General features: G+C 41.4%; 1 protein-coding gene across 7 annotated transcripts in view; it reads left to right on the top strand.

Annotated features, from left to right (window-relative positions):
* The window catches only part of pde4d (phosphodiesterase 4D, cAMP-specific), a 1,181,705-nt gene extending 1,168,421 nt beyond the window's left edge, over window positions 1-13,284 (top strand). For all 7 annotated transcript variants that reach the window (XM_080186268.1, XM_080186277.1, XM_080186293.1 and 4 more), the window contains 5 exons: window positions 1,834-1,933; window positions 7,042-7,196; window positions 8,419-8,541; window positions 9,448-9,630; window positions 10,769-13,284. In XM_080186268.1, the coding sequence (XP_080042394.1) occupies window positions 1,834-1,933; window positions 7,042-7,196; window positions 8,419-8,541; window positions 9,448-9,630; window positions 10,769-11,191 (984 nt within the window). In that variant the 3' untranslated portion in view covers window positions 11,192-13,284. The remainder of the gene's footprint in view (window positions 1-1,833; window positions 1,934-7,041; window positions 7,197-8,418; window positions 8,542-9,447; window positions 9,631-10,768) is intronic.
* The last annotated feature ends 2,149 nt before the right edge of the window (window positions 13,285-15,433 follow it).

The following is a 15,433-nucleotide window of genomic DNA, read 5'->3' as shown; positions in this document are numbered from 1 at the left end:
CCTCAGGGATTGGTGCTGGGTCCATTGTTATTTGTCATTTATATTAAAGATTTGATAAGAATTTAGTAAGTATGGTTAGTAAGTTTGCAGATGACACCAAGATTGGTGGCATAGTGAACAGTGAAGAAAGTTATCTAGGATTGCAATAGGATCTTGATCAATTGGGCCAGTGGGCTGACAAATAGCAGATTAAGTTTAATTTAGATAAATACAATGTGATGCATTTTGGTAGATCAAACCAGTACAGGACTTAACTCAGTTAAGGCATTGGGTAGAGCTATAGAACAAAAAGAACTAGGGGTACAGGTTCATAGCTCCTTGAAAATGGAGTCACAAGTGGACGGAGTGGTGAAGAGGGCATTCAGCATGCTTGGTTTCATTGGTCAGAACATTGAATACAGGAGTTGGGACATCTTGTTGTACAAGACATTGGTAAAGCCACACTTGGAATACTGTGTACAGTACTGGTCATCCTATAATAGAAGGGATATTATTAAACCAGAAAGAGTGCAGAGTTTTTAGGATGCTACTAGGATTTGATGGTTTGAGTTATAAGGAGAGGCTGGATAGATTGGGATATTTTCCTCTGGAGCGTAGAAGGCTTAGGCGTGATTTATAGAGGTCTATAAAATAATGAGGGGCATAGATCAGCTAGATAGTCAATATCTTTTCCCAAAGGTAGAAGTGCCTAAAACTAGAGGGCATAGGTGAGAGGGGAAAGATACAAAAGGGCCCAGAGGTGCAGTTTTTCACACAGAGGGTGTGAATAACTGGAACAAGCTGCAAGAGGTAGTTGTAGAGGTAGGAACAATTTTGTCTTTTAAAAAGCAATTAGACAGTTACATGGGTAAGAGGGGTAAAGAGGGATAGGGGCCAAACACGGGCAGTTGGGACTAGTTTAGGGGTGGCATGGATAAGTTAGGCTGAAGGGCCTGTTTCCATGCTGTAAACCTCTATGACTATCTGCTGCACTCCCTTTGATGATGGAACAAGCCCATTTTGTTTTGGCTGCAGAGCCAGAGTAGGAGTTGGAAACCACCTTGCCCAATCTCTGTATCTCCTCTCAGTCTTATGAAGTTAATCCTGAGGAAGAGCTGGAACCCCTATGTCTACTGCTCATTCAATTGCAAGAGTTGCTGTAAGGTGCTTGTTTAAAGCAATCACCAGCTGCTTAAAGGACCCTCATGAGCTGGACCCACCAGACACGCATGCTATTTGATCTATAGCTGGAACCATATGAGAGCATGTTCTGGACCTGTATATCATATCTTTGGGGCTAAGGATCCCTTGCAGTTCAGCCTAGCATGTAGAGTGCAAATTGCTGTGCCATTGTGGTCAGATACTCAAATGATGATGCATAGGCTGTGTTCAGGCAGAAGAAACTTGAGCACTCAGCTCCCTATTCTCCCAGTGGTAGTGGATCATGCAACTGCCCTTGACAGATAACCTTATCCCATGACAAACTACTGACATGTGGAAAAAACCTGATCTATGTGAACATTCCTGTCCCTGGCCAATAAGACTAAGTGTAGGACTTGAAGCCAGGGCCCTCCAATTAGAATCAGGATTGCCACCAACTCAACCACTCAGCCTCTGGTGGATGCATACATACGTACTTACATTTATTCACATATTAAACTTATTTAAGAAATACATGAGATCTCTCTAAGTTGGGAAAAGCTGAGAAAAAAGTATTTTTAATGTTGAAATAATTCTGTGGTCTTCAAAAAGTTGAGATCATGGAGATATTGTTAAATATCAAAAACTGCTGGAAACATTGTGATCTGTTTTCACTCTTTCTAAGTGACAGATTTGCACATTTTATTTCCATAGGCTGTCTTCACAGATCTTGAGATCCTTACTGCAATATTCGCAAGCGCTATTCATGATGTAGATCATCCTGGGGTTTCAAACCAGTTTCTTATTAACACAAGTGAGTGTACTGTTACCATCTAATTATCTATTGGCAGTATTTGGAGTATAATGCAGTGGCGTTATCTGGCTTTGGGGAGTTATGAGGGGGCCTCAGCTATTTACCATTTGTACAGATGATCTGGAGGAGGGAACCGAGTGTATGGTGTTGAAATTTGCTGATGACACCAAGATTGGTGGAACGGCAAATTGTGCAGAGGGTGTGGAGAGTCTGCAGAAGGATCTAGATAGGCTGGGCGAATGGGCCAGGAACTGGCAAATGGAATTTAATGTTGGCAAGTGCGAGGTGGTCCACTTTGGTAGGAATAATGGTAGGAAGGACTATTACTTACGTGGCGAAAAACTGCAGCAGGCGACGGTGCAGAGGGACCTCGGGGTCCTTGTGCATGAGTCACAAAAACCCAGCCTGCAGGTGCAGCAGGTGGTCAGGAAGGCGAATGGGTTGCTGGCCTTCATAGCGAGGGGGATTGAATATAAAAGTAGAGAGGTCTTGCTGCAGCTGTATAGGGCATTGGTGAGGCCGCAGCTGGAGTACTGTGTGCAGTTTTGGTCACCGCACTTACGCAAGGATATTTTGGCCTTGGAGGGAGTGCAGAGGAGGTTTACTAGGCTGATACCGGAGTTGAGGGGGTTGAGCGAGGCTGAATAAACTAGGCTTATACTCGTTAGAGTTTAGAAGAATGAGGGGAGATCTCATTGAGACATATAAGATGATGAATGGGATGGATAGGATAGAGGTGGAAAGACTCTTCCCGCTCAGAAAGGACAGTAGGACTAGGGGGCACAGCCTCAAGATAAAGGGAGGGCGGTTTAGAACGGAGTTGAGGAGGAACTTCTTCACTCAAAGGGTGGTGAATCTCTGGAACTCTCTGCCCGTTGAAGTGGTGGAGGCTGCCTCGCTAAATATTTTTAAGACGCAGGTTGATGGGTTTTTGATAAGCGAGGGGATTAAGGGTTATGGGGAGAGGGCGGGAATGTGGAACTAAGCCACGACAGATCAGCCATGATCTTATTGAATGGCGAGGCAGGCTCGAAGGGCTAGATGGCCTATTCCTGCTCCTATTTCTTATGCTCTTATGTTCTTTTGAATACTTCCTTTTGTCTGTTAAAGTAATCTCTGTTTGGGAGAGAGATAATCAAAAATTTGGATTCCTGACCTTTTCTTTGTGACCATGAAAAGCACCAAACAGGCATCAATTACTTCTTTGCAGGTAACGTGGGCAGATATGAACAAAAATCATTATAGAGAGACATTGTGTGCCCTGTGGTAGACTATTTCACAGGAAAACTATCAAGAGACAAGAACAGATCAGGCTACTCCCGCGTAAAGCGGGGGAGAAGACAGATCACAGGATATTTATGGATGAGGAAGGTTGTTTGAGCACCTTGAAGCTTCCATCCAGTTAGATTTTAATGCCATCTCCCACTCCAATGTGGCAATGGAGAAATTGAGGGGAGGCAGAGGGAGATCCAGCCCCAGCAGCTAGTTGCCACGTAGGAGTGGGGAATATTCAGTAAGGGTGGTTTCCTTGATCAACCTGGAATTAGAGAAAGGAGAGAAGAAAATATCACAAAAACTGGGCCCAGGCATAAATAATTGTGTGGAAAAGCATTATAGACTAAAAATAATACTAAGTGAGAAGTGATCTAATGATGTTGGCAGATGTCTGCTTATATGCTGCTAGAAATGGCTCCTTGTGCTCTGACATTGTACGCGTCTCAGCCAGATGAGCAGTTAGTAAGGCGACTAACATTTCAACAAAGATTAAAAAGTAAAAATTCTCACTAATTTAAACTTACTACTGAACACACGGGTTTTACCAGTCGTGCACAAGCACGGGTTGTGGTAATTTTGCAGAATAGTCCATCGGGCTGACCCACCCAATGCATTCCCAATTCTGACAATCATGCCAGAGGTGGGTGAGCAACAAGAGTGGCCACCTATCCAGCAATGGTAGTTGGCCAACTGGTGTCAAGTAACCAACCACTTGGTGCCAGAGTGGTGATGCTACTGGCAGCTAATGTGCAATACCCCTTGTTGAAGTAAAGTTCACTGATCTTTGGAGGTGACAGGCTGGTGGCCCAGCGAACTTTCCTGTATTTCAATTGTCACCCCGGTACAATGAAGGTCTGGCAACTGTGGCCACAAATTACTTCAAAATTTTCACACATCTTCCAAGGGCATTCCGTCTTGAAGGCCATTGCCATGGATCCTCCCATTGGATAGGTTGGGTGCTATTATACTCATTGTCGTTGATGGGGAAGATCACACAGCTGGGCATCCGGGAACTGTGATCCAGACCTCGGGAAATTTTCAAAGGCAGTACGATCCTGCCAATTTTAACAATTATTCCAAAACCCCAGGTCGGAATTCTCTTGTCCCATCTGTGACATACCCCCACCAGGGGTTTCCCAGCAGCACGGGGTGGCTACAATGGGAAATCCTGCTGCTAGCAAATGGCACACCATGTCTCGCTGCCAAGAAGCCCAATGATGGGAGACCAGAGTATTCTGGCCACAGTCTCTGATTCACCATGCGCAGAAACTTCTCAACATTTTAACTTGAACTCTAGAGCCCAAAAATTAAAGAAGAATTTCAGGTGGTAAAGGAAATGAGTCAAAGAAGCACAGCCATTCTGACATGTTGCAAACAAAAGGTTTGTTTTCCCTGAGCTCTGGAGGATTTAGTGCATTGTTTATTGTGGAGACTATTTTGTGAGATTCTATGGCTGGCGGGGGGTAAAAAAGTTTGTTGGTGATGTATTTATTTATTAATATTCAAAAAAGAACAGATTAGCATAGAGATAAGAGTGAAGAGATCACAAGGATAACAAGTACACTTGAATGCTAAGGGTGCTAAACAGGCAGATGGCACAGGGATTTATTTACATACACAAAATCCAGAACAGCCAGAGTGATTTTTTTTAAAATAAGAAACCTATGATACATTACCATAATGTTCTGTATAAACATGGAATTCAAAATAATTGTTGTTTTCACACAACTACTTTTAGACTTAGTACTACTCCCAAGTTCTTTAGAGTCACCTGTAATTTGGAATCTGACAGTATATATAGATTGGCAGAATTTTGTGGCCACCCCTGTGGCAGGTTTGGTGGCAGAGGGGCATTTAATCCGTTGGGTGGACAGCAGATGGGGCCTTGCCACCTTCCTGCCTCTACCTTAGTTCAGTCCATATTGGGAAGGTGTGTGGACAGCATTCCCTTCTCACTGCCAGTTGAAACACTTAAGCCTACTGAAATACCTCCTCCACTGCCACTGAAGTTACCCAGTGGCAGGTGGGGGGCTTGCTATGCAGGTTACAGGTTAAACACCTATAGGATGTTTGATCACAGTTCCAAGGGAGGAAGTGGAAGGGGGTCCCTCATTCAAAAGTACTCAGTGTCTATCAAGAGACACAGAACTGGAAAGGGAGGAATTCCCACTGTGAGCCACCAACCCCACCCTTTGCTGTTGACCTGCCTCCATTTCCCCCTCCACACTCTCCATTCCAACACCACTAACTGTGCCTGTATTTTTCCTTAATCCAAGACTTCGAGTGGATATTCTACTGGCAGTAGCCACCTACTCCCTGGTGGCATAGCTGTGTTCAGATGAGATCATAGAATAATTGTAAAATCGTACAGCACGGAAGATGCCCCTCAGCCCATCGAGTCTGCATCGACACGTTAGAAACACTTGAACTCCCACCTAATCCCATCTGCCAGCACTTGGCCCATAGCCCTGAATGTTATGACGCGCCAAGTGTTCATCCAGATATCTTTTAAAGGATGTGAGGCAATCTGCCTCTCCCACCCTCCCAGTCACCACCCTCTGAGTAAAAAGGTTTTTCCTCACCTCCCCCCAAACCTCCTACCCCTTACTTTGAACCTATGTCCCCTCATGACTGACCCTTCAACTAAAGGGAACAGCTGCTCCTTATCCATTCTGTCCATGTCTCTCATAATCCTGTACACCTTGATCATATAACCCCTGAGTCTTCTCTGCTCCAATGAAAACAACCCAAGCCTACGCAATCTCTCTTAATTATTAAATGATAAAAATGATATGTTCTATCCCAGGCAATCAGGTCATGGCTGGTCTCAAATCGACCTCCCCACCTGTTCCCCATATCCTTTGATTTTTTTTTAAATCCGAAATATATCTGTCTCCTGGGTTAGGTGGAGCACATGAGTTGGCATGGAGGGGCCATTGGGGTATGAGAGCGAATGGGGATTCGCTGGAGAGGGCTGAGGACTAGAGGACTTAACAGCTTCTAGAGCAAGCAGGACAAAATTCTGCATAACTGAATGAGCTTTCTAACCCACTCAGTACTTACTTACCTCTGTGGTCGTCAACATTCGGGGTCGGCAGGCTAACTCTTTCCCATTCATTCATCCCTGAAATGAAAATTGAGTCTAATTGGCCCATTAAACCAAGTAAGAAGTCTCAGAATACCAGGCTGAGATCCAACAGGTTTATTCGGTAGCAAAAGCCACCAGCTTTCGGAGCACTGCTCCTTCGTCAGGTAAGTGGGAGTTCTGTTCACAAACAGGGCATATAAAGACACAAACTCAATTTATAAAATAATGGTTGGAATGCGAGCCTTTACAATCTTTCCAAACATTATTTTGTAAATTGAATTTGTGTCTTTATATGCCCTGTTTGTGAACAGAATTCCCACTTACCTACGAATGAGCAGCGATCTGAAAGCTTGTGGCTTTTGCTACCAAATAAACCTGTTGGACTTTAACCTGGTGTTGTGAGACTTCTAACTGTGCTTACCCCAGTCCAACACCAGCATCTCAGCATCATTAAACCAAAGCAGATCTATCAAGTTGAAAAGTTTTCCAATTAAAGCTATCCATTTTGATTGTGAAAATCAGGCACTTAGCATTATGTTATTGGAATACTTTCAGTTGTGTGAATACTAATCATGCATCAGGGCATTCAAAATGTTATGAAGTGTGTAGGATTATTCAGACTGATGATCTAGGCTGTTAGTATTGCAGTAATGAATGTGAATATAATTCAGATATTTGATGACAATAACATTCACTCTCTCTGTCTCTCTTTTGCCATACCTCCATTACTCCATATACTTCCCAGACTCAGAACTTGCCTTGATGTACAATGACTCATCAGTGCTGGAGAACCATCATTTGGCTGTTGGTTTTAAGCTGCTGCAGGAAGAGAACTGTGATATTTTCCAGAATTTGACAAAGAAGCAAAGACAGTCACTTAGGAAAATGGTCATTGACATTGTAAGTTGAAGCCTTAAACTTTACTGTTCAACTGAAATCTCTATCATTTTTTAAAAATATTCTCAGTTTAGGTCCAATTTAGATTATGTGTTTAATAAATGTTAATGTGGGTATAAACATGTGAGAAAAAATGCCGACTCTTGATTTATCTTTATTATAGAACAATGTAATGTGAAATCTATTTGACCACTAGATAATTAATTGTAATTAGCAATTAAACACAAAAAGGCACAGCAGTCAGCATTTGGCTGGGTTGTGCAGCTGCCGATGGCTACCACTAATGTCCTAACAGTAATACTGCAACCCAAAAGATATGTAAAATACCGCAAGATTTTTCTTTTGTGGAAAGCAACCTCCACAACTTTAGAAAAGGATTAAATTATTCCACAGATGAGCGAGTAGACATAAGAACATAAGAAATAGGAGCAGGAGTAGGCCATCTAGCCCTTCGAGCCTGCCCCGCCACTCAACAAGATCATGGCTGATCTGAAGTGGATCAGTTCCACTTTCCAGCTTTCTCCCCATAACCCTTAATTCCCTTCTCTGTCAAAAACCTATCTACCCGTGACTTAAATATATTTAGTGAGGTAGCCTCCACCACTTCAACAGGCAGAGAATTCCACAGATTAACATAGAACATTACAGCGCAGAACAGGCCCTTCGGCCCACGATGTTGCGCTGACCAGTTAAAAAACAATGACCCACTAACCTAAACCAATCCCTTTTCGTCCATAAACCTATCCACGGATCTCTTAAACGCCCCCAAACTAGGTGCATTTACAACTGCAGCAGGCAGGGCATTCCAATCCCTCACCACCCTCTGGGTAAATTCACCACCCTTTGAGTGAAGAAGTTCCTTCTCAACTCCGTAGACATCTCCCACCTCATTTTGTTATCAAACCCAAAGCACTTACTCTGACTAGACCAATGAAACTCAAAATTATTTACTCTATATGAAACATAAAACCAAAAATATCACTCACTTGAGGAGAAGAATTTTCGCAAAGAGTTTACTTACCTTTATTTAAAGTCAGCTTTTATCTGATCTAAATTTAACTAATATAAATTAAGAAAGACTGTTCACACCTGGAGAGCTACTTGGAATTGTTCTATTTTGGAATGAGTTTTTATTATGATTGCATGACTTGCAATGTCCCACTGATAAGCTCTGTGTTTCTGAACTAAAGCCATTTGCTAATGATTCTCAAACCTTATGCTTCAGGTTCTTGCTACAGACATGTCTAAGCACATGAACTTGCTGGCTGACTTGAAGACAATGGTAGAAACAAAAAAGGTGACAAGCTCTGGAGTACTCCTCTTGGACAACTACTCAGATAGAATACAGGTATGAAACAATTCATTCAATTCAAAATGAAAATTAATACATTGGACAAGTGAAAGACACAAATGGCGCAGTACGATGGCACAGTGGTTAGCACTGCTGCCTCACAGTGTCAGGGACCTAGGCTCAATTCCCGGCTTGGGCCACTGTCTGTGTGGAGTTTGCGTGTTTTCCCTGTGTCTGCGTGGGTTTCCTCCGGGTGCTCTGGTTTCCTCCCATAGTCTGAAAGACGTGCTGGTTAGGTGCACTGACACGAACAGGCACTGGAATATGGCAACTTGGGGAATTTCACAATAACTTCATTGTAGTGTTAACGTAAGCCTGACTTGTGACTGACAAATAAACTTTATTTATCCTCTTTATCATCTGTTTTGTGTAAGGAGAAAATATTCCAGATGTTTATATATTGTAACTGTTAGGACTGCATACTTGGGGAAGGCGATGGCCTACTGGTATTATCGCTAAACCCAACTAATGTTCTGGGGACCCAGGTTCAGATCCTACCATGGCAGATGGTGGAATTTGAATTAAATAAAAAAAATCTGGGATTCAAAATCTACTTATGACCATGAAAACTTTGTTGATTGTCAGAAAAAAACTATCCGATTCACTAATGTCCTTTAGGGAAGGAAATCTGCTGTCCTTACCTGGTCTGGCCTACATGTGACTTCAGACTCACAGCAATGTGATTGGCTCTCAACTGCCCTCTGAAATGGCCTAGCAAGGACAGCTAAGGATAGGCAATAAATACTGGCCAGCCAGCGATGCCCATATCCCATGAATGAATTTAAAAAATGTAATAATTGTAGATTTGCCAATGGATGCATTGCTGTCCAATATTACTAAATTATGTTTGTCCCCAATTCTATTGAAAGTGAGTTGAAAACTATACTTTGTTTAATCATCTAGGTTCTACAAAACATGGTGCACTGTGCAGACTTAAGCAACCCCACAAAACCTCTGCAGCTATACCGACAATGGACAGATAGAATCATGGAAGAGTTCTTTCGGCAAGGAGACAGAGAAAGGGAAAGGGGAATGGAAATCAGTCCCATGTGTGATGAGCACAATGCTTCTGTTGAAAAGTCACAGGTAAGTGCATCTGGCAACTTCCAAATAATCTCAAACCCTAAGTACCAAACAGCAGTGCTATTCTGTACATGGTTAAATAATTTAGTTTAAACCTAAACTGCTTATCCAAAATATTTGTTAATCTTTGTAAGATCTTCTGAAGAAAATAACTTGCCTTCACGACTTAGGATCATAGAATGATACAGTGCAGGAGTCTATTCATCCCATCATGCCTGTGCCAACTCTTTGGGAGAGCTTTCCAACTAGTCCCATTCCTCCTGCATATAGTCCCATAATTCGTTTCTATTCAAGTATTTGTTGAATTGCCATCTCAAAATTACTATTGAACCTGCTTCTGCCACCTATTAGGCAATGCGTTCCAGATTCTGATAACTCATTGGGTGGTTTAATGGAAGCAGCAGGGTCTTGAGAGTCCATTTCATCTCTTTTCAGGAAGACCTATTACATTAAGTTCTAATCGGGCACTTTGGGAAAAGTTGGGCCTTCCCCAGATAAAATACCCCAGAGGGAGATAATCCTGTCTGCTGAGAACTGGCAGCCTGTCAGAGGTTGGCATGTTTGTATGGCTTGGCAATGCCAACAGTAAGGCAGTAACTGCAGCTGGTACTACACCCAAGCGAGACCTTGGATCACCATGTACCCAGGAAGGAGTGAGGGACGGTGGGAAGGGGGTCGTGGTGTTGGGGTCTCAGGGAAGGGGGGTTTGCAGCAAGGGCAGGTGGGTAGTTCACAGTGGGCCTCGCCCCTTGCTGCCAACAGGTCCCTCACTAAAGCACCTCTCCTGATTTTTAGTAATTTTTGCATGTCTTTATCTCCCTGATTCTCCTTCCATCTTCAACTTTCCCACTCATGAGGCCTAAAATCAACAACAGTATCGTCAATTAGCATTAAAATATGATCAGGCAATCTATAGCTCTGATGTAACAAGCAATTGCTGCACATATAGGTGCTGTCACGTTTCATTTCTGAATTTTTGCAAAACTTGTATCTCAGGGCAAAATTGTCCGGGAGCTAGAATATTTTGTTCACCTAAATATGAAGATCACAGGAGAAGGTTACTGTTGATGGTGAAACATCATGTAGTGCAAAACATTCATGGTTGTAACTGCAAGGCTAATTTTCATTTACTTTCTAACAGGTGGGTTTCATCGACTACATTGTCCATCCTTTGTGGGAGACATGGGCTGACCTAGTCCATCCTGATGCACAGGACATGTTAGATACACTGGAGGATAATAGAGAATGGTATCAGAGCACAATTCCACAGAGCCCCTCACCTGCCCCTGATACTGATGGGGAGGGACGGCCAGGACAAGTGGACAAGTTCCAATTTGAGTTAACACTAGAGGAAGATGGTGAATCAGATACTGAAAAAGACAGCGGCGGTAGTCAGGGTGAGGATGACAACAGCTGTAGTGACTCCAAGACTCTTTGTACCCAGGACTCTGAATCAACAGAAATTCCACTGGATGAGCAAGTTGATGAAGAAGAGGGTCCAACAGATACCTCCAGGGAGCAGGAGGCAGAGGACGAAGAAGAGGAGAAACTTGTAGGTACATAACAATGTTGATGGAAAAGGTATCTTGGAAGCAGCTTCCAAGCACATGTGTAGCTACAGCCAAGGCCAAGTTTCATCCTCATCTACTAGTACTTTGTATATGACAAAGCCTAGAATCATCTAGTTGACTCTGTACTCAGGAAAAAAAAGTCAATTCAACTCCACACCATCATTAAAGCATGGGGAATCCATTTCAAAACTGGTTGATCATTCTACCTTCAGATTTGTGAATCTGAAACAGGAATGGATTACTTTTGGTGGGACAAAAAATTTAAACCAAATGTGGGTTTTGTTTTCACAAAGCTGTAGAAGTTTGAGCTTTTTTTCATTTACAGATGAGAATGAAGTAATGGGAATCCATTTGTGAGATTAAACCAAGGACACTGGTTTCAGCAAATGTTTTAGCAATGAAGTTTGAAGTACACAGTATTGTATGAGGCTGAAATCGGTGCAGAACTGTCACCAGTAGGAAGATCGATCATTAATGGAAATCATGAGATGTTTTATAATTTCAAGTCTTCCTTGAAACCTGACTGTAAAACTGTACAGCTATAAGCTGTGCTGACCTCTTTTTGTATCATATGTAATACAGAGAACTTTTTTAGATTTTACTTTTATTAATACAGATTTATGGACGTGTTATATTTAAAAATACATTGAAGTTTCATCTGTTATTAGCTATTACAAGTAACTTGCAAGTTCTCTGTACAGTTCTGTAATGCTGAGTACAAGTAGTTCTCTACCATCTTACACCTTGTCATTTTATCTCTTTGATAACATAGCAGGCAGTTACTTTCTGGGGGTAAAACATAAATGCCACACAGCCTAGACGCTACGTTTCTCACTTTTCCTTTACTTTAACAAATGTGTTAAAAGGCATTGAATTCAAAGTAAACACTTAATTTATATACTGCCCAGACAGTTACCGGAAACACCTTGAGAGCAGACAATCAACCTTGATAGGCCATCTCAGGAGTTGGGGATAAAATGCACTGAATTTCAGAACACTCACATTTTCTTGCCAAAATGTCCTCTTGAGCTGTGCACTGCTTGTAAAAATAATACATTAAAATGTTACATTGCATTAAATGGCTTTAAGATTCCAGTAAAATATTTCCATATTGTGCAATGTTGTGTAGACTACTGTATAGCAGTATGCAGAGTCTCCAAATTAGTACACTTCAGCTTGCAAGTTACTGTACCAATATAAAGCTTTCTCTGCCTCCTCCTACTCCCCTTCTCCCCCCACATGGATATCATGGTGAGTGTATGTAGATGGAACAAAATGTAAAACTTGAATAGGTCTGGCTGTTAAAGAGCACCTATTGAATGAGGATATTTTACTGCATTATTTAATTTTGTTGCCATATCTTCTTTTTCCTCACCAGATGACCTTACTTGTAATCCAGTCTTGTTTGTCTCTGTTTACAACCATGTATTTATTGACTGTACATACTGTAATGTTTATTGTAAATTATTGATTCTTATAACATAATTCCTAATGGGTGGTGTTACTGTATTGGAAACTCCTGGTGAACGACTGAATATACTTATTCCTGTAAATTTGTCTTCTGTAATAATATGTCACCTATAGCTTGGCTGAGGAGAAATTTGAGGAAATCGACACTCAATGTGGAACGGTTGCAGGTCTTTGGCCCCAGGGCTGTGCCTTAACTTTCTCCAATAATTTACTGTCTGCTGCATTTTAAAGCGTCCTAGCCGAGTGACAGTTCGATGAAAGGGGAGATTCTTTCCTCAAAGAAAACAGACCCTCCTTTTTTGACACGTAAACTGTAGATTTCAGCAGCCCTGGCCCAAAGGAATTGGACTTTTTTTTTTGTTTATTGAATTAAATAGTAATAAAGGGATTATACAGACAAAGTGTTATCTACAGAGACTCCTGAACAATTTATTTTGTTTTGAATATGTCTTTAGAGCACCAAGTTGTCTAGAGGTTGCAAACGAAGAATCTTTCAATGTTTTCCTAGTCTCTTACAGTCTATGGTATAGTACTGTATATCATGCTGAGAAACCTTCATAAAATGTTTTTATATGCAATGAAAAAGAATAAAAGCATGAATTGATTCTACTTAAAACCATACTAGTTTTCTTATTAATACACATAAAGCAGAAAGAAAGTGAAGTTATTCTAAAGGGTTAAAAAAAAGGACAATAAATCACCACTGCCACCGAAGACCAGTCTCACCTCCACCACATTTTGTAGCCAAATCAAGGTAAAATACCAAAGATTCTGGACAGGATTTTCTGGCCGTGCTCGCCCCAAGACTGGAGAATCCCACCTGAGGTCAACAAACTTTTATATGTTCTGTGTCCCGCCTGCTACAGTTCCTGTGACAGGCGGCACTATAAAATGCTGCTGTCTGAGTACCTATCAGATTTTCTGATTTAATTGTACAACTTGCATCAAAACATTACTGAATATTAATTTCTCTTTTAGTGAGAGCCCCAACTAAACAAAAAAATATATTTTTCCCTACATAATTTATTAAAATTAATTTTCTAACCTGCTATAGATTTCCTGCAACACTTTTCACAATTCCTCACTGGAATATAGGATTCCCAGCCCTGATCTCTCTGACAGATTAGTTGATGTGTGCAAAGTCATAAGTATAAATCTATATCATATTAATACTACATATCATTAAATCTATAATATTAAAATACCAAACTGTTAAGCCACGACCCATGAAGGATTTCAGAGTTTTCACACATCTATTTACCTTTTAGCTTTCAAAAATATGATTATTCAACTTTCAACCGAAAGGAAATTTTGCAGTTTGACCTGAGACAGAGCAATCTGATTTAAATTATAAGGCCATCTGTCAAGGTGAAGGTAAAAAAACAGGCAAATCACCATTCGGGGGAGGTGGGGATGGTGGGGTTGGTGGGGGGGGGGGGGCGGGGGGGGAATGTTGGTGGGGAGAGCTTGGTGTGGATAGAAAGATACTTTCAGTAGTTCAGATAGCCATCTAAACTCATAACTCTCTTAAGGAGGGGACATTAAAAAATACAAAGCACTAGATAGCAAAACAATGGCTGCCATTGACAATTATACCCAAAACCTTTTGGAAATACATAATGAGTTACATTCTAAGTTCTTCATTTGTTGCTCTTTTGTTACCTTGAAGCCATTTTAATGCATTTTGCTTGGCTGATTGATGTTCCCAAATAGGAATATTATAAGTACAAGGAAGGTTCTATTACATATAAAGGACCCTCCTAGCTAATATGTTAGCTGACTGAGTAGAACATTGATCACAGACACTCTGTTCAGTAAAGTCTGAGTGAGAAGTAGATGCTATTACAGATAAGTGTAAATATTATTGTGGACCAGGAAAAACGGAAGTGACACCCTGCATCCCACAAATAAAATCTGTGCCACTTCTGCTTAAGGCTCCGCAAACCTTTGGCAACCATCCTAATTCTCTCACCTGATGAGAATGGGGGTGGGGCTGTGGTGGTCATTGCACTTTTTACATTGAAAGCTCTGGCCACAAATAATTTTACATGTTTGCAGCCAATCCTAAACAACAACTTGTGACTATGCATGTTTAACAATTAATATAATAATATAATTTAACCTTTGATATAATAAAATGTACCAGGTTCTTCACATGTGCATTATAACACTTTCCTTATGGAGATATCACATTGGATTTTCCAGCTGTCTGGGGACATGCTGAGTGGGAGCATGGTGTGGAAGAAAGGGGTTGCAGTAAAATGCTGAGGGAAGGTGAGGTTACATTATCTTCTTGCTGCCATATTATTTTACCAGTGGCAGGGAAGGTAGAGAACAGCCCTTCTGCCCAGAGGCCAATTGAGACACTTCTGTGGTCAGTGTTAGCAGTACCCAATCATGACAAGCAGTTTAAACTGGCAGTGGGATAGGAGTTGTGTTTTTGCAAGTAGACGAACTTGGCCTTGAAAAGCCTGTGGGATATTTCTCAAGGAAAATAAACAGTCACCAGCAGTGGTATTCAACCATAGAGAAAGAGACTTTAAGCTTGGTACTGGTAATTCAATATTTAGAGATTTACATTACCAGAAAATCAGCAGAGACAACATCATATATGTGGACCACAACACTTTGGAGCATCTGGAGAAATTTTGAGATTGGAATACCCAGTTATCCCGATGGAGTTTGCTGTTGCAAGCATTCAACTTAAAAATCTCTCATGCAGCCAGGAGAGAAAAAGTCATTGTGGATATTTTATCCCAATTATA

This window comes from Carcharhinus amblyrhynchos, chromosome 1, assembly GCF_965287045.1.
Source record: "Carcharhinus amblyrhynchos chromosome 1, sCarAmb.v2.hapA, whole genome shotgun sequence".
NCBI classification, from domain to species: domain Eukaryota; kingdom Metazoa; phylum Chordata; class Chondrichthyes; order Carcharhiniformes; family Carcharhinidae; genus Carcharhinus; species Carcharhinus amblyrhynchos.
This window is presented reverse-complemented; position numbering and strand designations above follow the sequence as displayed.